Consider the following 21,452-nt stretch of genomic DNA (forward strand, 5'->3'; position numbering starts at 1 on the left):
CTGCTGCTGCTGCTTCAGCTGCTGCTGCTTCAGCTGCTGCTTCTGCTGCTGCTGCTGCTTCAGGTGCTGCTGCTGCTGCTTCTGCTGCTGCTGCTTCAGCTGCAGTTGCTGCAGCTGCTGCTTCAGCTGCTGCTACTTCAGCAGCTTCAGCTGCTGCTGCTGACATAAACATCAGCATCCATGATGACAGGATTCACCTTTGACCTGAGCTTTCGTCTGAAACGGATCATCTTAAACTTGGACTCTGGTTCTGTCTGGTAAAATGTTCAGTCGCGCCGCTGGCCTGACCTTTGCCCCCCGGTGTGACAGGCCGGAGTCGCCCCCGATGCGCCCCACCAGGTTGAGCTCGCTCTCGCCGTGCCGGGACAGGTAGATGGACCGGGGCGTGACGTGGATGTTCATGAGGTAGTAGACGATCCGGCTCTGGATGTGGTCCTGGACCCGGTTCACCAGGTACCGGCTGCCCACGTTGAAGATTTTAATGTACGATAAACTCCTGCGGAGAGAAACGGGGAGACGGACGGTAACTAAACACATGAAGCCTCCGTCCATTTATGTCATTTAGCCTTTAATATGGAGCAACATTAGTGACGATACGGTAAAACATTAACATCTATAATTTGGATCATTTAGAGAAAAAATAGGGTTAATTTTTTTAACTTTTAACATTATCCATGAATCTTAAATGTTTAAACTAAGTATTTAATTGGCAAGCTGGATATATAGTTTACAACTAAATATTTAGCTCCAAACTAAATATAAACTCCATATCTGTATAGAGAGACATAGATAGATATGTAGTTTACCAACTAAATATATAGTCATACAGCTTTATATTTAGCTCCACGTTAGATATTTATCTCTACGCTAGTTAAATATTCAGTTTGCAAATTTAGTTTACCAGCTAAATATTTAGTTTCACAACTATGAATATTTATTGAAGCTATTATTTTGAATATTTAGCCTCTAAATATTTATAATAATAACTTTTTTTATTTTTTACTTGTTTTACGTACATATTTAGCTTCAAGCTATTTATGGAGCTGAATATTTAGCCTGATGCTGTATATTTAGCTAACAGTATCGGTATTGGTATCGGTATCAGTATCGGTATCGGTTACCGGTCCTTGCTGTCGTCCAGGGGAACGTAGGTCATCTTGTAACACTCGATCCTCTTCAGGAAATCTGCAACAGCTTCTTCTTTGTCACAGTCTACGTAGTCGGGACTCGACAGTTTCACTTGCTGTTCAAAAAATAACGACTTTAGTGAGTGAGGCAAGTAAATAATCAGTTAATCACATGATAAATTAAAATTAGCTCCATCATTTCCAATCTGACGGTTAATATAGGTATAATATAGGTAGTATAAGTTAAAGTTTATTAGTCTTTATGATGACATTAATGTTACTTTACTTGAAAATGGGAGCAGGAATTTATTGCATCTTTTAACTATTGGGAAAAATTTATTATGATAAGAATTTCTTGATAAATTCCAATTAATAATATTAAATAAAAAAAAACAAATCTACTTTTACTATTCACTGATTGTTAACAAGAGCACCAACGAATATCAGGAAATTCAAAAGAATTATGATTTATTTTAGTGAAATAAATCACATTTGTTTAAAGCTTATTTTCAGATTGTCATGTTTTTCAAGCATAAACACTGAATCCTGCATTCAGTTACCTAAAAAACTAATAGTTGTTTATCACAACATTACCACCAAATATGTCCCAGAACAACAATATTATCGTGAAATCTTAAATCACAGTAACTTACTTTAATATTCTCAGCAATGATTTCGGGATCGTCGCAAATCGACTCCACGAAGAAAACCTGAACCAGGGAGAAGACGGAAACTGCAGCTTTATGTTTCTGACAGATTTCCACGTTTTACAGCAGGAAGGGAAACTAAAAACCAACTTTGTAACCATTTTCTTTGCCGAAGTTGAGGATGACCTCTCTGCGCTCCGGCGTCGTGTTGGTGGCGTCGAAAACCTGGCAGAACAAAATCACGCAGTTAAATATGGCTTTAGCTACGTTTACATGTTTTCAAGATCAACATTAATAAACATTTACAAAACATTTATCGTCCATTAGCCAGAAGAATGTCYGATGATTTAAAGAAATTAAAAAATCAGACGGGCTCTCAGTTTCAGGTGAACTTCCTCCATATATCCGTCCTGTCTCTTTAAATCGCTCCTGATTCTTTTGGATAACCTTTGACCTGAACTCACCGCGACCTGCCCTTGGTCTCTGGTCAGGTAGTCACACACATCCTGCAGGGCCGTGTTCACGCAGGCGCTGCAGTAAACACAAAACATTCAAAACAATGCGAAAAACATTACGAAATAAAATGAAGAAACATCAAAAAATATTTAAAAACCATGAAAAACGATATAAAAACATTTAAAAATATAAAAAAACATTAAGAATCAACATAAATAAATTAAGTATAGATAAAACATGATGAAATTTCAGGCCGTTGATGAATCGGTGGGATTTCAGCTGAATCCTCCCAAACTGGACATTTTCTTAAATGTGATGATAGTTTTAATATTTTCTTTAATCCGTTTCCTGCGTTAAGGTCGTACTTGCGTATCTTCATGGCTTCTGCGTTGTCGGGTTTAAAGAACTCGTAGCTGTTGTAGGAGCGGGTTGCTTCTCTCCTGTACTGCCCCACGTTAAACACTAAAAAACAACAAATACAGGATTAAAATGTTTAATCATCCTCATTTCAGAATCTGTCATCAATTAATTGCGATATCGACAAAAGAAGTTCAATTCATAAACATTTATGCTTTTAAATTATTCAATAAAAAAAGGAAGAAAAACTTCAAAAATTCGCAAGAAAAAAAAACAAAAAAATTTAGGATTAACATCAAAAAATTTCTGTAAAAAATTTCTACACTTTTTAAATCGGAGATATTTGTGAAAAATACTCAACTTTTTTAGGTTAATTTCAGAAATTTTCTAGAAAAAAGTTAAAAACGATCTAAAATTTCCAAGAAAAACCTCAAAAATTTGTAAGATTAATATTACAAATTTTCTAGGAAAAAACTGGAAAACAATTTTTATTTCCAACAAATCACTTCAGAGTTTCAGAAGTCAACAATTGGCAAGAAAAGACTCAAAAACGTTTAGGTTAATTTCAGAAAGTTTCTTGAAAAAAAAGGAAATTCTAACCCTAAAAGTTGAAATTTTCAACTTTTGAAATTCAGAAAATCTCCAAAAACTTGAAAATTTGCTCCTTCTGCCAGCTGAAATCCAGAGCCGATGACAGACATCAGGGGTGAAAAGTAATAATCAAGGAAAAAGGGTTTTCAGCGGCTGAAGCAGTAAACCGAGTCGGACCCAGGCAGGCGGGCGGGCGGGCGGATCAGTACCTTTGGTCGACACCCCGATCCAGTTCAGGTACCTGGTGAGCTTCTTGGAGATGTAGGTTTTCCCCCGAGCCGGCAGGCCGACCATCACTATCATGGTCGGGGAATTGGTGAACTGGGGAACCGAAGCTGAAACACAACCAGAAGAAAAGGAGATACTTTACTGATCCCAGAGGGAAAATTAGACATTAAATCAAATTAAACACATTATGATTGATGGAAGAGAGAGAGAGAGAGAGAGAGATGGCTGGTTGCCATGGTTACTCATCATAACAAACAATCAAATTTTATTTGTATGGCACATTTCAGCAGCAAGGCTTTTCAAGGTGCTTTACATAATTAAAGAAAAAAATAAAAACATCATGTGACTCTGAATAAACTGTAAAAAAGAGAAAAAAAAAGATTAAAAATAGAAAAGAACAAGGAACGTTTTATCAGGAATCCATCCGGCTGCACAGTACGGCTGAATCGATTATTGAAATAATCATTGACTAATTTGATCAATTAAATTAACTAGCATGGCCTGTTGTGAATGCTAGGCTAGTTAGCATGGCCTGTTGTGAATGCTAAAGCTAGTTAGCATAGCCACTTATGACGACGGATAATCGTTTTTCCTGTAACTGTGAGTTGTTTCTCTGCCATTAGCACATTTAGCAGCGTGCACATGAGGATGACTGGCAGCGCTAAGCCCCGCCTCCCGGCTCTGATTGGTTGTTTTTGAAGCGTTTCTTCAGGCAGCTGTGGGAGGAGGAGGAGATCTTTCGCAGATTATCTGTCTCGTGTTAAACTATCTTCACATGGTGACAGTTTGAATAAAAACGTAGAAACGTTTATTTTCTGCCAAAGTTACAAACTGCAGCTTTAATATCGGATCAGAACACGATGACCCCGTGACCCTTTGGGGTGAACGGCCTTCAGGACTTCTCCATGTTTCCAAAATAAGAAACCATCCAAACTCAGAGTCAATAAGCACAGCTTAATGCCTCGCACTCCTCAAAAACAGAAACAAAGAAACCCACAGCGGGTCAGAACCAGAACCGCTGGTTCTGTCTACTCACAGCCTCTGCGTTTGCTCAGTCTGCTTCCCATCCAGGGAACCCAGGTTTTCTCCAGGGGGGTTCTGGTGAGCGTCGCTCGGTTCTGGGACATGACTCCGCCGTGTGTGTGTGTGTGTGTGTGTGTCTTGGTGTCGTCTCAGAGTCGGTGTGTGTTTAACAGCAGGGAGCTTCCCAGTTAAATGTGCAGTTTGAACTTTCTCACGATGTGGGAGGAGCTACCTGTTTGCCTCGCTGTGATTGGTCGGTTCGTCTGTCTGTCACAGAATAACGTCCAGTCAGCACAACGCTACACTTTGACCTGGAGGGCAGGAAGTGGACGTTCTGTGGGAATCCTGATGGGCCGACAGCAAGACGCTCTACATGCTTTTTGAAGATAAGGCTGAATCGATCAATCGTGATTAATTGATTATTGAAATAACCACCAACTAATCCAGTAACCGATTAATCGTTGACAGACTCGGACAAAAGGCCATTTGCTGGAAGAATAACACACTCAGTGCAGTAATTAAGCCAAAACTGTACAAAAAAGATAATCTTCTTACTGCGATCCAAATACAGAAACTAATTTAGCAACATAACACAGATGAGCAGAAGAAAAACTGGATGTTTCACTGTTTCTTTGAACAGTTTTCGTCTCTTTTCCCCAACATTTCTGTGGGGAATAAAAATCCTTCTTTCAAACCCCAAGAGAGAAAATGATTCAGACATGAAACGTCAATACTTGGAGGAACCAAATGTCAAAGTGGAAAATGAATGGGATTTGCTAACTGCTGCTGTCAGAGACCAGGCTACTCGCTATTAGCGCTTTTCTGTAGATAAATGCCAAAGAAACATTTGTAGATCAATGTGGCCTGGACACTCTGACGGCAGAATCAATCTTGTTTTGATAAAGCTGATTACAGTCAGGATACCATCCACAGATTTAGTTCATGTAGAGAAAATCTTCCCTGGCAAATGAAAGCAACCAGCTCCTCTGTACGGTATGCCTGACATGCCAAAAAAGGAAAAGGTGCCAAGAAAACTACGAGGTGCCATGACGGTTAAAAATGACCAGCAATAATTTCTGTTATTTAGCCTTTAATAAAAGCTTTTTAAAAATGGGGATTCATATATAAATGTCACAATTTAAACTAAATATTTAGTTAGCAAGCTAAATATTTATCTTCAAACTAAATAGCTCTGAGCTATACATTGAGCTTTAAACTAATTATTTGGCTTGCTAACAAAAMAAWTTTCAAGCTAAATATTTATGTTCAAARTAAAAATGTACTTAGCAAGACAAATAAATATATAGTTCAGACCTATTTAAGTGGAGCTAAATATTTAGTTGGTAACTAAATATTAARTTTGCTAATATTTACAAAGTTTAAATGTTAAAATTTAAGCTAGCTAAAAATTTAGCTTGCTAACTAAATATATAGTTATGAGCTTAAGATTTAAATTGGAGCTAAATTATTTGTTGGTAAACTAAATAGCTTAGCTTGCACTCTAAATAGTTAGGTTAGAAACAACATTTTTAACTAAATTGGGCTGTTAAATAATTTGTTTGAAACAGTGACTGTCACAGCTTTTATTTTGATAGTCCACTTCCGCTTATTGACAAGTGAATTTCCATATTAGCTAAATATTTAGCTAGCTCAGAGCTAAATGTTCAGTTTGTAGCTAGCTTGCACCCTAAATATTTTGGTGGAAAACAAAATAATTAGCTYGCTAACTAAATATTTAGTTTGGAGCCAAATATTTTAATTGGACTTGTTGGAAACTGTGACATTAATGAGTAAATAACATGATGAAAACTTGACAAATGGCACTCATTAGAAAACCCATTAGACTTGTTTTCTGGGATAAATTCTACCGGAGGCGTTTTTGTTTTGTTAACCAAAACATTCTTCCCATCAGAACTAAGCAAATCAAAATGAGTAACAATAACTTTTATGTTCCAGCTTCTTCTTCTTGTTGTTCTTCTTCTTCTCTGAGGTTTTTAAAGCGGCTTGTTGTTGTTGTTCCTCCATGTGGGGGCGGAGCCGGAGCGTCTTGTTTATGACGCTGAAGCCCCGCGATAGCCTTACAGTGACCCCTTCCTTCATGATGGCGTCAGAYGCCTGGACTGTCACCACGCGCGCGCACCTGCCCGCCACGCGCGAGCCGCGGGTTGTTCCGGTAAAACAGCTCGAGACTCCAACCAAAATAATAAACAAAGAAAGACCCGAGCATCTTCAGCTCAATAGTGGATCTTTGATCCGTTTGAGTCACAAGGTCGCGCGCCGTGGATTTCACCTCTTTTCCTCGGGGTTGGACCGAATGAATGAATGAATGAATGAATGAATGAATGAAAACAGCCTGAGCGGTAAATCACGCAGCAGGTCGGTGCTGATTACCGTGCGGACGCTGGAAGCGGAGCATCCTTCCCGGGTCTCGGTTCCGTCCTGCGGAGCCTCGGAACCGCCGTCAGTTATGACACCATGTGTGCAGCAAGCATGAACACTGGCCGTGGGCCCGCCCACTCCACGGTCACGGAAGCAGCGACCCGTCCGATGACTGACTTATCCTACCGGATTGTCCTGCTGCTGCGGTGCGTCCAGCCTGACGGTCAGAAACCTCCAGACTTCACCTCCTCTTCCTCCTCTTCCTCCCCCTCCACCAGGGAACCGCGTCATGTGAACACCACGACCCAACTGCGACGGGGAAAATTATAAATTCAAACTAAAACAAAATACCCGACCCGACCCCGGATAAGCGGAAGAAAATGGATGGATGGATAAAACAAAATAACAACTTTCCGCCTAAAAAAACTAAAATTGGGAGATTCATCTCAGAAATTTTCTAGAAAATCAAAGATTTCCGAGTATCAAACATAAATAATAGCTCAATTTTTTTTTTAGATTAACTGCAGAAATGTTCTAGAAAATTATCTGAAATGTCTCAGTTCCAGTAATCAAAAAATTTCAGGAAAAAGAGATTCATCCAAGACATTTTCTACAAAACCTTTAAAATTTCTGAGTTGAAAAGTCATAAATTTGCAGGAAAAGAACCAAAGACTTTTAGATCAGTCTCAGAAAAAAAAAACAGGAAATTTCTGAGCTCTAAAGTTGAAAACTTATCAAGTTTATTTTTCTAGCGCTTCTTGCCATAAATGTTCTGGTGTTTTCCGTCGGTACTGCGCAGCCTCTCAAACAAACCCAGAGCCGTTGGTCGGTAAATGCGTCGCCATGTTTATTATTCGTTGACAGTCTGAGGTTAGTTCGCCATCTTACACACAGCGCACAATGCAACAAGCTAGTTAGTTAGCACATCTCAGTATTTCTCCTCCTGCCGTCACATTTCCTCTCAGTCCGGCCCGGTCCGAGTCCCGCTGAAGGTTCCCGGTTCCGGCCGGAACCAGGAGAGCCGGAACATCTGAGCTGCTTCATCACAAAACATCTGCAAACATCTCAGGCAAGTCCGTTAAAACTCTGTGCTCCGGTACCGGCGACGGCGCAGGGCCATCGGAGAAAGGAAAGAAAAATTTCTGTCAAAAAATCTCAGAAAGTTTCCATGAAAAACAAAGAAAAGACTAAAATTTACAACTTATGAAACTCAGAAGTTTCCCCTAAAAATTTCAGAAAAAAACAAGGAAATATTTGAGCTCCAAAAGTTTTTTAGATTAATTCCAGACAATTTGTAGAAATTTTTATTCTCAGTTTCAAACAGCGAAAATGTTGGAATTTTGAAACTCAGAAATTTCCTTGTTTTCTAGAATTTTTCTCAGATTAATCTCAACATTTCTCAATTTTTTTCTATTAAGGTTTCTGACTTCAAACTCAGAAATTTCAGTTTTTCTACAAATCTTCTGAGATTAATCTCAAAATTTGACATTTGTTTCTGTAATTTTTGACTTCTCAAAGTAAGAAATGTTCTTGTTTTTTTAAAAATTTTGTAGTTCTTTGTAGACTTTTTTTGACTCAAAAATGTGAGATTAATCTGAACATTTCTGAGTTTTTTTGGCAGACATTTACTCCATTTGTCTACGTCCGTTTGAACGTCACATTTAATAATCTGTACTTCTGCTGCGTCTCTAAGCTCTACAGGAAACAGGAAGAGGGTTGAATTTCCTAATTTTCGTCTCTACAGGATCTGGAGCTACTAAGTGACACGAGGGTAAAGGTCAACAGCAGACGGTGGGTCAGGACGTTACAAACGCTCAAAATCAAACACGTCAATAGATAATAAAAACAATTTGGTTATTTTATAAAACAAGCTGTATAAAGTAACAAAAAGAGACAATCTTGAGGTTTTATTTACATTCAGAGAAGGAAAACGTGAGATTCTTCCTGCCTGCATAATCATTTTCCCGCCTCTGCATAGGAAGCTGCGAGCTTTTTGCAACTGAAAATCACTGCAGTCAGTTAAAACTGGCTCCATCTGGTGGCCAAGGGGACTAACTACACTTTATTACAATTCGGTTAAACTTTTCCCTTTAAAAACTGAGAGGCACGTTGAAAATGTGTGAAATTAAACATTATATTGAGGGATTTATACTTTACTCTGATTACATGGTTTAGTTGCGCACTGAAGCTGCACAGAGAAGCAGAGGTTAGTACCGATTTATCCTCTCAAAACCAAAGTCTGCATCGTTCCCAGTTCGGTCAAGAAGAAATTTAAATGCTTATATAAAAGAAATGATGATGTTTGAGTAAAAATGGATGAAAAAAAACCCAGGATGAGGCTGAAATATTCATGGGAAGTTCAGCTAAATGCGTCATATTTGTCCTGTAATGCTCCCAGCTGCGCCAGCTTTCGCTTTTTATCGGTGAAGGAGAAATTTGAAGCCGTTATATTCTGACAGAGCGATAATAATATAATATTAATATTGTGTGAGCTCAACAGTACAAAGCTGCTAACTCCATGCTTTACAGCAACGGTTAAAAATACGGCAGTGAAGATTCACTGCAAAAACACAGAATAATACCAAGTGTAAATCCAGTTTGTAGTGCAAATAGATTAACAGGCTTTAATTAAGACAAAACTAACATGAAAATAACTTATCAGTAAGATTTAAAGCTTCTTTTAACAAAGTAATTCCTTAATATGAAAAAATACTGGTTTAATTTACTTGGAACTGGAACTTTTTCATCATTATTAATGAATTATTTACTTAAAATAAGTTTCTAATCTTGCTGATAAGATGAATTTAAATTAGTTTTGTCTTAATTTAGTGTAATTTTATCTGCACTCCAAACTCTTGGCGTTATTCTGTGTTTTTGCAGAGTTGAACAGTAGAGAGTTACTCACTGCAGCATCAGACAGTGGAATGAATTTAATGAAGATATATTTGTTTCTCTAAAGGAGCCAAATTTGTTCATTTTTCTTACAGTTAGCAGTTTTGCATCAAAAGCTGTAAACATGGAGAGTAAAACTTCCTGTCGGAACCAGGAAGTGGAATCGGGTCCGTCTCTGCCGTTCTGCTGCAGACATGCATGTGTAGGCGGTTCTGGTTGTGGATCTAGCTGGGCCGGTTCAGGATGCCGGACATGGAGGGAGCGAAGGGGGGCGGCGGCGCCGGGTTCAGCGGGGAGGCCGGGCCGGAGCTGCCGTGCGGCGCGGCGGCGGCGGCGGAGCGGCCGCTGTACTGGCCGATGAAGGAGCCGTCCTCGTTGAACTGGATGTCCACGCTGTCCCCGTACTCGGCCAGCGAGTCTTCGCTCCCCAGCTTGCTGTCGTCGCACAGGGACCGCTGGCTGTCCGAGCGCTTCTCGTCTCCGTCGCTGCGGGGAAGCAGAGCGGGAACAGCGGTTGGTGACGGCGGCGTTACGACCAGGTTTCCCTGTCAACTTTTTCACATTTTGTCGCGACCACAAACTTTTACTTTTACTTTATTTGCAGTTCTGTGGGACAGAAAGTGGGAAATTGCTAAAGCAAATTAAATTAATGAATTATTTACATACCTCTTGTGTTTTTACAAATGTAAATCTGAAAAGTGTGGTGTGCCCATGTATTTAGCCGCTCTTATGTCAATATTTTTAGGACCATCTTTTATTGGGGTTAGAGCTGCAGTTCTCCATCAACTTTGTGTTTCGTCGCTTTAATCAACTCCAGTCCAGTTTAGAAAGTCCAGTTTGTTTGGGGCGGTATGAACGCGCAAGCTAACGCTGATCCGTCTACAAATCTCCGTCTGGGTTCGGTTGAAGTGAACTCTGGTTCAGTTTGAATGCATGTGTGAACGCCACGCGGACCAGAGACCGCTCCAATAGCAGGAAGTGGACTACAGCACAGGGCATTCTGGGTAAATCCAACCTAAGCTAATGTGCTAGCCTAGCGCTAGCAGAAGAAATGGCTCGTGGTCTTTAGCCAAAGCTAAAGACCAAACCATAAGGTTTGGTGGTCTTTAGCCAAAGACCACCAAACCTTATGACCTCTGAACCTTACGGCTTTAGAGGTCATAAGGTAGCTGACCTCTAGAGCAGTTCACTGGATTTTATTGAGGGGTTTTGTAGTGAAGGGGGTTTGTATCCAAATGCGTGTCACACATTTCAGATTTTCATTTGTGAAATGTTTTGGCTCCACTTTATGTTGGTTTTTTGTACAAAATCTAAAGAAAATACAAGAAGTTTGTGGCTTTGATGCATCAAAATGTTAGAAAGGTCAACAAATATGTTTTAAACGGATCGTAATAATCTGCTATAATCTCAGGAACACAAAGGATGTAGAACAAAAAGTGACGGATTGAAGCAAAAAGCCATAAAAAGCTTGAATAAAAACAGAAATAGGACGCCGGCTTTAAAGGCTGCAGCGGCTCAGGAAGTCGTTTCCAGTCTGAGACAAATGATCCTGCAGCGACACAAATGTTGGGTTTTTCAAACTCTATGGGTTCTGTAGGACCAGAGGAACCGACTGGGCCAGAACCACTGGTTTGGTTGGAAAAATCCAGTTTCTCTGATTATTAACCCACAGGAAGGAGGGAAGCTGATTGTGAAGCTACAAATATTTACAGCAATAATGTCTTATGACAATTAGCCAGTCAGAAAAAAGGTTCATGTTCAGTCATATTTTCACCATGTCATTCATTCATTCATTCATATTATAAGTGTCACATTTCCAAATTATTTTTAGTACCAGGCCATTTATTTAGCTAAAAACTAAATACTTGGCTAATTCAGAGATAAATATTTAGTTTGGAGATAAATATTGAGTTGGTAAACTGAATATTACAAACTTAAAACTTAAAAGTTTTGAAACAATTTGAAACTAAATATTTAGTTTATTAATTAGATTGAAGCTAATTGTTCAGGTTGATATTTTGAGCTAAATATTGAGTTTGAACCCAAATATTTAGCTTGCTAATAAAGCTAAATATTCATTAGCAATATTTAGCTAATGAGTAGCTAAATATTCATTAGCTAAATATTTTTGCTAATTAGCAAATATTTACATGCTAATTAGCTAAATAATTGGCTTGCTAACTAGTTTAGTTCTACATGTTTAGTTTAAAACAGTGATATTTATAATGTATGATGTGGAGAAAATATGACTTAAAAATGTAATCCTTATTTTTTTTTTTTTCTTAGGTTAAATAACCCGGATTACAGCTCTGAGTGTTTGTGTAACTTTACATTTCCCAGCATGATGCGCATCGAGTCACAATGCAAAGGCAACACAGTGGATCAGAGGTTTGGTCTCCACCGGGAGGGAACCTTTAGGTCCGATCTCAGGAGGATGGGTCCAGACTGAAACAGGATCTACGCTGTAAATCTGTATCGACTCTGAGACATTTTTAAATTTCTCCTCGTTTCCTCACAGAAACATGAAAAACTAGAAAAACAAAGATTTGTGTTGCTGCTAAAACTTTTGCACCTTCAGAGTGAAAACAGGCTTAATTTGCTACAGCAGTGAAAAAATTCTCAGCCTTTAAAAGTGAAACCAGACGGTTGCAACAGAAACAAAAACGGCTTTGATGCCGAGCGGGAAGCATCCAGGTGAGGTTGCAGGACAGGTGAGAGCATGACTCAGCGCCACTTAATCAGATTTTCTACTGGTTTTACTGCTGGTGTAAACTGGGTCCGAATCCCAGAAAGCAGTGAAAGACGTTGAAAATGAGGCGGACATGATGAGCAAGCATCAACGTTTCTTTAACCATCTGAAATAATTTTAGATATTTATCAGATTTAAGAACAGAAAGCTTTTATTTTTATGCCAGTGAGAACGAAGAAGCACATGACAACAGGAAGGCCGACTCCCTCACCTCTCCAGAGATCTGCAGGAAAAGCAGGAGAGGAGGAAAGAAAGACATGAGAGCGAAAACAAAACGCAACATTCAGCGGTTCCTGTTGGTTCCCAGAGCCGGCCCGAGGCATATGCAAGTCAAACAGCTGCTTAGCACCAACAAGAGCACCAAGCTAGCAGGACAAAACCAATACATTTAAAGTAACACTTTAAACTAAATGCTATTACATGTAGAAAAATGATTTCTGCTTCATTTCTAAAGCTGTTGCACAAATAAGACTGACGGTGAAATAAGACATCAAACTTGTTTATCAGCTGATTTCACTTTCAAATATTTATAATAATTTGGCACAATCACCAAAAAGGTTTGTGTCTTTGAACACCGGGAGGTTCAAAGACGTCTGGAGTCTATTTTGATTCCTGATCTGATACCGTGACTATTGGTTCCGATCGGTTCTGATCGGCAATGACTCACCTGTACTCGCCGAAGGTTTCATCCTTGTTCTGAAGATCGAAGTCGATGTCTTTTTTCTCTTTGTCCTTCACTGTGAGGAGAAACACATTTTCCCACATCAGTACGTCGTATTTCCGTCGTATTTCCGTCAGATCATCGGTTTGGGCGTACCTGCGTATTTCCCCCCCCTGCTGCGCTTAATGAGGCAGAGGATGAGGAGGATGAGGATGAGGAGGACGATGGCGCTGATGAGTCCAATCAACCAGCCCTGCGTGGCAAACCGGCCCGGCATTTCCGACGGCACTGAGGCAGAAACGTTTCACCTTTAGAACGTCTTTATGAGCGTAAACGACATTCAGTCCCGGCGGTTTGAGTCTGTGCGGACGCACCTGGTCCGACGGTCCGCAGCATTTCCTGCCAGTGCGTGTTGTTGTCGTGCAGGATCCTCAGGCTGTACTCGGTTCCTGGCTGGAGGCCCGTCAGCGAATAGAAACCCTGCGTGGAGTTGATCAGCTCTGACTCCTCCCACTGACCGCCGGCTGGACACAAAGAGAAATAACTAAAGTTAGCCGCTGAGTTTCCTTTACAAATGTCGATATTATGCTTTTATATATATATATATAACTGTATTTTTTAATTATGATGATTTCATTAAATAAGAAACATAATTAAAATCCCACGTGAATCAATCAGTGTGTTTATGCGATGAGCCATTAAAAAACTACTACTTCCTGTCTGTCGTCTTCTTTGTCGTTCCCTCCAGTAGTAACATCTGGTTGTTTCCAACAGTTTCACAAAGTAAACAAATTTTTATACGATTGAAAAAAAAAACAACGTAGCATAAAAAACTTTTAATCAAAATGTTTCACTTTTTTTTCCCTAAAATCGGCGTCTTTCCATTAAATTTATTTTCGTGATTCCAATTTGTGCAGATACGGTTACTGAAAATGCAGTTACTGGTGCATTTTTGTCTGTTAAGTAACCTGAAGTCTGCAAGTTTCATGATAGAATAAAATCGACTAGAATAGAATAAAAATATATTATAGAAATAAAACGTTCATGTTTATTAAATGTTGAAAAAAACGACTATTTGACATCCAGGATTTCAGTGCAGAAAAACTGTGGAAATTTAAACACCAGCATGTTTGTAAAAACTTGTTGGGAACAAGATGCTGGTCTCCTAGCAACCAGTCTCCTATCAACTGGGTGCAACTTGGAGGTGTGCGTCCTTCTCCCCTCCATGCTTCCCATCTTGTTTCCACGGTTATAAAAACGTAACTTGGACGTGTCCTGCCGCTCACCGCTCTTCCGGAGGAAGTGGATGTGGAAGCCGTGGTTCCGGTGCCGGTCCTCAGGCACCCAGCTCAGGTTGAAGGACGTGACACTGGAAACCACGGTGATGTTTGTGGGAGGAGCTACAGGAAGCAGAGAGACGTTTACGACGGAACGATTTAATGTCATGAAAAGTTTCACAGCCAAAAATTAACATTCATTTTGATTATTTATCCTGTCAAGAGAAAAGAACCGGGGTTCGTTTTTTATTCATATTTTCATCTTGTTCATTCATAACATTTTCAAACTAAATATTCAATTAGCAAACTAAATATTCAGCTTCAAACTAAATATTTAGAGAGAAAATATTTAGAGTGCAAACTCAACACTGAGTTAGTGAGCTAAATGCGTAGATTGAAACTAATTATTTAGTTTGTAAGATAAATATTTAGCTGTCTAAGTAAACATTTAACTCAAAGCTAATTAAATATTTAGTTAGTAAATCAGATATTGTGGCTGGGTAACTAAGTACTTATCTTGCTATCTAAAGTGTTTAGCATCAAACTTAATGTTTAACTTGCTAAATGAATGTTTAGTTTGTGGCTTTAATCTGAAGTTGTGACATAAATACTTGTTGATTGTGTAACGGTAAGAATGGCGCCCCCTGCAGAGCATCACTGTGTATTGAAGCTGGGGTTTGATGGCGGCGCCTTTACCTCCTTCCAGCAGCGTGGCGCCTCTCCGCGTGATGGGCGGGCCACATCCTGCTGCGGTGCACGCGATAACCATGAACAGGTAATAGCTGCTCGGGTCCAGATTGGTCAGTTCAGCCTGGTTTTTGTTCAAAACATTGATTCTGGATATCTGGATCTCCGTCTGGCTGCCCCCCTCTGACAGGAAACACAAACCAGGCCCAACGTCAGATTAGTTCATCCTGAATAAAGTCCCTCTGTCCAAACTCAGCTGCTACCTTGCTGATATTGGACCTCGTAGCCCTGAAGTTCTCCGTTAACTTCATGCGGAGGAGACCAGTGGAGAATCAGTGAGGTTTCCGTTGGGCTTTCAAACGTCAGAGAGGCAGGAGGACCAGGAGCTGTGAAGACAAACGCACCGAGAAGGAGAGCAGAAAACTCTGGTCAACCTGGAAAATCCAAACTTCTTAAAGATGAGCTACTGCGATTCCTTATTCATTACATTTTTCACTTTCTAATCTGCTTATTTTAAATCTGTGTTAAATCCAAACAAGCTGCTGCCGGCCGCCCCCCCAACTCAATGTTTACACTTTTGTGAAAAGGGCTGAAAACGGATGCGAAATCAGACAATCGTACATCTTGGAAAAGCAGAAGTGGAGCATCCTGCTCAACCAACAAGAATGCACCAAGTGGTATCTGGATGGAAAGTCAACTACACTGCAAAAACACAAAATCTTACCAAGTATTTTTTGTTCTAATTTCTAGTGCACAGTAAGATAATCTGCCAGTGGAACTAGAACTGGACGTGCGCCAGGGTTGCTAGGTAACGGGTTGAGCTCAGCTGTGGTTGCTAGGAAACGGCGCAGCGTGACTCAATCGGGAGGTTTTTGAAATGGCTTGTTTTTCAGACACCAACAGACATGAAGTTATTCCCAGAAAACATCTGTGTGGTTCTTATAAGCATTTATAAGAACGACGCAGTAAAACCCCGGATGGAAGAACAAAAAACTGGACATGTTAGCGCAGTTCTAGTTCCACGGGCAGATTATTTCACTTGTAATTAAACCATTTTCATGAATATAAAAGGCTCAAAACAAGCTACTGCTTTTTGCTGAAAAGTCCCCTGTTAGTTAGTTTTGACTTGTTTTAAGGGTACCAAGATATTTACACTAGAAATTAGAACAAAAATACTTGGCAAGATTTTGTGTTTTTGCAGTGAAAACTCTTGTCCTTTCCAGCAGCCATTGTACAGCGCATACAGCGGCAGAACCAACCGACTGAACTGGAGCTCTGCTTTGGTTGCTAGGTAACAGGTGGAGTTCCACTGGGGTTGCTGGGTAACAGTCTGGGATTTTCTGCGGTTGCTAGGTAACAGTGGAACTGTGGGACTTGTGACATCACAGTCTGAAGCTTTTTGAAACCAGAAAACATGAACTTACTGCCACAAAGTGACAGAGTAGTTTTTCTAAGTGCTGTTTGAACTTTGAGTCGAGGCTGTTTGTAGAAACAGCAGAAACCCAAATGGAAGAATAAAAATGTGCAAAAGGAGAGTTTTGCATTCTAGTTCCCTTTAAAACTCAAACTGTGTGTTTTTGCAGAGCAGCAGCCAATCAGACCAAGTGGATTTATCACCTAAGCGTCGCCTCACCTCCCTCTGGCGTGTTGAAGCGCACCGGTGAGGAGCGAGGGCTCTCCCCTTTGCTGTTGAAGGCGGTGAGCTCCAGTTCGTACTGGGAGAACAGACGCAGACCAGTAACGTCAGCGGTCGTCTTGGCGCCATCGACCACCTCCACCCAGTTGTTCCTGTTCGCCAGTTTGTGTGGCTCCAGTCGGTGTTTCTCCGCCGTGCGGTGGTGTTTTCCCAGAGACCTCCTGTCCCGTCCGCTGGAGGATCCCAGCCTCCTGAAGTACAGCTGAAGAAGAAGAAGAAGAAAGATGATGACAGCCTTACTGGAGTCCCCACCTGGATTTCACAATCTAAACCAACTGGGTTTATTGGTTCAAATGTCCTGGGGAACCAGTGAGGAAGGGTCCACCAGTTACCTCCCACCCTGCAGAAACACAGAAACTCGCCAAATGTTTTCCTCTCGTTTCCACTGCAGAGAAACAAATCAGCTTCATTGATCAGTTCAGCTTTTAGTTTTGGAAGATTACATTTCTGGGAACCAGGATTTTTTTTCCACCAACGCACTCGTTGGGTTTCCATCGAGCAGAGTGACGCCAGCGCGCCGAAGGCGGCCATTTTGTTTGACAAACGCGTTTCATGGCTTCCATTTAACTTTGAAGTCAGAGCAATTCTGTGACAAGGAACTAGAGCCAGGCTAAGACTTCATTTTTAATTACAAAAATGCTTTCTTGTAACATTACAAGAAAAAAATCATAATATTCCCAGAATAAAGTCATAATTTTATGAGAACTGCAACATAAAAATGTGTAATATCAAAAATAAAAAATCTAATGAGTTTGTTGAGCATTTTAAGAAATTATACTTTGGTGTCAGTGGTACAGATAATACTTAATCTTTTAATCCACCAGCATCAAATTAGTCAGGACGAAGGCATTAATGACTTTAAATACGTAAGTTAGTAATAAATTAGTTTTGTCGTATTTCATGTTCTGAGATATTTGCACTTTTTAGAGGTTTCTGTTTCTGCATGGAAGCAGCTCTCCGTCTGGAGGGAAACGTTCTCCAGGATGTTCCAGGATATTCCAGGACGTTGTAAGGAGGTGTACCCTGTAGCCCAGCAGGTGGCCGCGGACGTTCTGCGCTTCGTTCCACGTCACTCTGACGGTGCTGTTCATCACGCTGAGGGCCACGCCGGTGGGCGGCTCCTCCGGCTCTGCAAGGAGAAGAAGATGGACAAGGAGGCTTTTATTTTGACAGTCTGAAGTGGAGGACACTGATAATCCTGAGAGGGGTGCCAAAGAAAACATATTGTAATAAATAAATGATGTAATCTTGCACTGATTGAACATTGATTCTTTCCTCGACGCTTTTAACAGTTTAATATCAGCATAAACAACCAGCACTGAGTGTGAGGAGGAACAGTGACAGTATTTATACTGCTTTAAATTTGACTTTTTTCTGTCTAAAACCACACATTTTACTGTATTTCTTCAGGAATTTAATGACATACAGTATCCACACTTTCTAATAATTCTACATAAATACCTTATTATGACAATGTGGAAACTTTTTTGTTTTATAAACTAAAGATCACATTTACAAAAGTTTCCAACAGCCTTTGCTTCATACTTTCAGTTTGTGGTTGTAATAAAAAAAAGGCTGTAAATAACCACGACTGTTTTTCCCACGGGCTGCACAGTGGCGCAGTTGGTAGAGCTGCTGCCTTGCAGCAAGAAGGTTCTGGGTTCGATTCCCGGCTCCGGTCTTTCTGCATGGAGTCTCCATGTTCTCCCTGTGCATGGTGGGTTTTCTCCAGGTACTCCGGTTTCCTCCCACAGTCCAAAAACATGACTGTCAGGTTAATTGGCCTCTTCAAATTGCCCCTAGGTGTGAGTGTGTGTGTGCAGGGTTGTGTGTCTCTGTGTCCCTGCGACAGACTGGCGACCTGTCCAGGTGACCTGTCCAGGTGACCCCACCTCTCGCCCTGAACGTTAGCTGGAGAGGCACCAGCACCTCCTGAACCCACTGAGGGACAAGAGTGTAAGAAAATGGATGGATGGATGGATGTGTTTTCCACCTGCTGTGCCTCCCTGCCACCACTAGGGGGCAGAAGCAAACTGATCGCCTACAGCCGGCACCTGTTTGTTATTAACTGATACTGTATAAATAAACTGAAACTGAGTTATGGTTAAAAAGACATCAGAATATTTATTTTTCTACAAAATTTGAAGAATAATCTCAAACTGAGGTCAAAAATGTGAATTTTAAAGGTGCATCATAACCGTCAGTCTGGAGTTTGAAAGCTGAACTTCCTGACTGATGAATAAATAATCAGGAGACGTACTGTCCTCGCCGGAGTGTCCAGTCTTTGCCTCGGCAGCCGGGCCTGACTCGATGGCGTTGACAGCCTGGACTTTGATCTCAAACGGCGTGAAGGTTCCCGTGTCGTTCACCGCGAACGGCGGAGACTTGGCGTCGGCCCAGTTCCACTCCGCGTTTCTGCCGTCGGCCTCCCGCCAGTGCACCCGGTACCGGAAGTCCTGGCCGTTGTGGAGGCGTTTATCCATCTCCTGCGGAGGGAAGCCGACGGATTCGGTTAAAGTCTGGAAGCGTTTCCTGTGTGGAAGCGAAGCGCTGAGCCACTCACGTCCCAGGTGATGAGCAGGACGCCCGGCTCGGTGGAGTTGCTGCGAACATTCGTGGGGTTCGAACGCGGCGCTGCGGGAAAACATGAGGGCTTTCACTTCAACTCGTTTCCCGAAGACCCGGCTGCAGTACTGACCCAGAAACACTTCAACACGTTTTTTACTCAAGTAAAAATGACAGATCTCCAGAAAATGAGTCCAGACAGTGTTTGGTGAAAAGTCAAATCAAGTAACTGATCAAATAATTTTCTATCTAAAAATTGCATCATCATATGGACCAAAACATAAAGTTAAGTGGAAATTTTGGTGTTTTAATGACCAAATTACTATAATTCATATAAGTAACAAAAAATAACAAATCAATTTATTTCATTAAGAAACTTTTTGGTCAAAACATGTTTGATTTTCCATCCAGTGGGAAGAAAATCCATAAATTTCACCGCAGGAGGAGTAAAGATGCCTCATAGTGAAGTTACTAAAGTAGAAGTGAACAGTACAGCGTAGCAGAAATACTCCTCAAAGTACTCAGCCCAGGTGTCACCTGCAGCCGGAGTGCTGTGCGGCCTGGTGGGCTCGCTGGCTTTGCTCCGGCCCAGTTGGTTGACGGCGGCGACCCTGAAGCGGTACCAGCAGAAAGGCTGCAGGCTGAGCTGCAAGAGCCTGAAGTCTCCAGGAGCCGTCGTCCAGTGCCTCCACGCCGCGGCGCCGCCGTCCGACTGCGGCTTCTCCTCGGCTTCAACGATGAACTCTGGGGGCAGAAACTCGGGCCGTAAGCGACGACGCTGAACGCTCGGTTAATCTGGAAATATGAGCCCGTTAGTCTTACATGACAGATTAACCTAGATACCATTCTGACAAACAACGGTGGAAGATGGAAGTTTTCCTCCATGTTTTAAGCTTTCTTGTGTTGCGTCACTAGCCAGTGTGTGAACATCTACAAGACCAAAATTTCACACCTGTTGCACCACATTCTGTGACCACAGGAGGCGCTGTTGCATTTTAACACGACGCTACGCCAAAAACGTAGGAAGGAAAATAAAGAAAAAAACCGAACTCTGTTTGAGTTTCCGGTTTGATAATCCGGTGAAGTGAAGCTCAGGTGACTTTTTCCAGAAATCCAAACCCAACAGATGCGTCTGAGCTTTTCCTGCCTCTCTACCTGTTATGGGTCTGTTGTGCGAAGATCCTGGGATCCAGCTGAGGGTGGCGCTGTAGTCCTTCATGGGGGCCAGCGATACAGAGCTGGGGGGGTCCGGTGGAGCTGCGGGCCCAAAAGTGGTTCCAGTTAGAAGTTCACATCTTCACCATGAATCTTAGCTTGGAGCTTTCAGCGATTTATTTTAATTTTAAAAGCAAACTTTGGGTGAGTTCACTGCTGGGTTCACAACCAGGAACCTTGACCACATTCTGGATGTTCAACCAGTTTTACTTCTCATCAGGAATGATCGACGTCGTTTTAATAAGCTAAAATAAACCGACTTCCTTACCTAACACCGTGACCCGGTGGGCCACCGACACCTGGCCCACCGGGTCCGTTCGGACCTCACAGGAAAACCTGCCTGTGTCGTTTTGCTGGACCTTTTTCACTTGTAACGTGTGATTCCTGAGGAGATTGTACCTGGACCTACAGAAAAAACAATGCAAATATCAAACAGATGGACGATAAATCAATAACAATATAAATCTCTACAGACGTTATCAGTATCAATAGATACGTCTGACAGACTATTAAACATATAGACATGCTGCAACATGATGTCACACACAAAAGATCCCGCCCCGAGCTTCCTGAGGACAAACAGCTGCTGGCTAACAGCGACTAGCATCGGTTTTAGCTGTAAATTATCAACTTAAAGAGATAAATATTAAATGTATCCGTGATATATAAAAGAAAAAGCAGCGCTTAGCAGCTAATCCTCAACACTACAACTGGATAACAAGTTCAGGAAGAAAAAAAAACAGCGAGGGGAAGGGAAGTAGTTCAGTTATGCTAGCTTGACTATGGAAACCGYAACATGKAGATGGGATGTGGAATCCGTTACCAAAGGCAACATAACTAAATTAACTAGTCAACCACCTCTGTGTTAGCTTAGCTAATAGCATCCATCCATCCATCCATCC

At 41.3% G+C, this 21,452-nt stretch overlaps 2 protein-coding genes across 6 annotated transcripts in view; both read right to left on the minus strand.

Moving 5' to 3' along the window:
* Positions 1 to 7,151, minus strand: part of LOC103468054 (6-phosphofructo-2-kinase/fructose-2,6-bisphosphatase) — an 18,049-nt gene extending 10,898 nt beyond the window's left edge. The window contains exons 1-8 of one of the 2 annotated variants that reach the window (XM_008414889.2): positions 6,821 to 7,151; positions 3,388 to 3,513; positions 2,596 to 2,692; positions 2,239 to 2,305; positions 1,925 to 1,999; positions 1,781 to 1,837; positions 1,122 to 1,243; positions 289 to 496 (exon numbers count right to left, since the gene is read on the minus strand). In XM_008414889.2, the coding sequence (XP_008413111.1) occupies positions 289 to 496; positions 1,122 to 1,243; positions 1,781 to 1,837; positions 1,925 to 1,999; positions 2,239 to 2,305; positions 2,596 to 2,692; positions 3,388 to 3,513; positions 6,821 to 6,845 (777 nt within the window). In that variant the 5' untranslated portion in view covers positions 6,846 to 7,151. Of the gene's footprint in view, positions 1 to 288; positions 497 to 1,121; positions 1,244 to 1,780; positions 1,838 to 1,924; positions 2,000 to 2,238; positions 2,306 to 2,595; positions 2,693 to 3,387; positions 3,514 to 4,442; positions 4,656 to 6,820 lie in introns of those variants that run through there. The other variant, XM_008414888.2, reaches the window with a different exon arrangement.
* A 1,200-nt stretch (positions 7,152 to 8,351) lies between these two features.
* The window catches only part of LOC103468055 (neural cell adhesion molecule L1.1-like), a 49,782-nt gene continuing 36,681 nt past the window's right edge, over positions 8,352 to 21,452 (minus strand). For 3 of the 4 annotated variants that reach the window (XM_008414891.2, XM_008414893.2, XM_008414890.2), the window contains 15 exons: positions 20,819 to 20,955; positions 20,491 to 20,592; positions 19,873 to 20,079; positions 19,334 to 19,404; positions 19,031 to 19,256; positions 17,793 to 17,899; positions 16,708 to 16,972; positions 15,338 to 15,460; positions 15,084 to 15,257; positions 14,397 to 14,510; positions 13,485 to 13,634; positions 13,267 to 13,398; positions 13,117 to 13,186; positions 12,661 to 12,672; positions 8,352 to 10,186 (listed from right to left, as the gene is read on the minus strand). In XM_008414891.2, coding sequence (XP_008413113.1) covers positions 9,925 to 10,186; positions 12,661 to 12,672; positions 13,117 to 13,186; positions 13,267 to 13,398; positions 13,485 to 13,634; positions 14,397 to 14,510; positions 15,084 to 15,257; positions 15,338 to 15,460; positions 16,708 to 16,972; positions 17,793 to 17,899; positions 19,031 to 19,256; positions 19,334 to 19,404; positions 19,873 to 20,079; positions 20,491 to 20,592; positions 20,819 to 20,955 — 2,152 coding nt within the window. In that variant the 3' untranslated portion in view covers positions 8,352 to 9,924. The remainder of the gene's footprint in view (positions 10,187 to 12,660; positions 12,673 to 13,116; positions 13,187 to 13,266; positions 13,399 to 13,484; positions 13,635 to 14,396; positions 14,511 to 15,083; positions 15,258 to 15,337; positions 15,461 to 16,707; positions 16,973 to 17,792; positions 17,900 to 19,030; positions 19,257 to 19,333; positions 19,405 to 19,872; positions 20,080 to 20,490; positions 20,593 to 20,818; positions 20,956 to 21,452) is intronic. The other variant, XM_008414892.2, reaches the window with a different exon arrangement.

The sequence above is a fragment of the Poecilia reticulata genome, linkage group LG7, assembly GCF_000633615.1.
Source record: "Poecilia reticulata strain Guanapo linkage group LG7, Guppy_female_1.0+MT, whole genome shotgun sequence".
Taxonomy (NCBI): domain Eukaryota; kingdom Metazoa; phylum Chordata; class Actinopteri; order Cyprinodontiformes; family Poeciliidae; genus Poecilia; species Poecilia reticulata.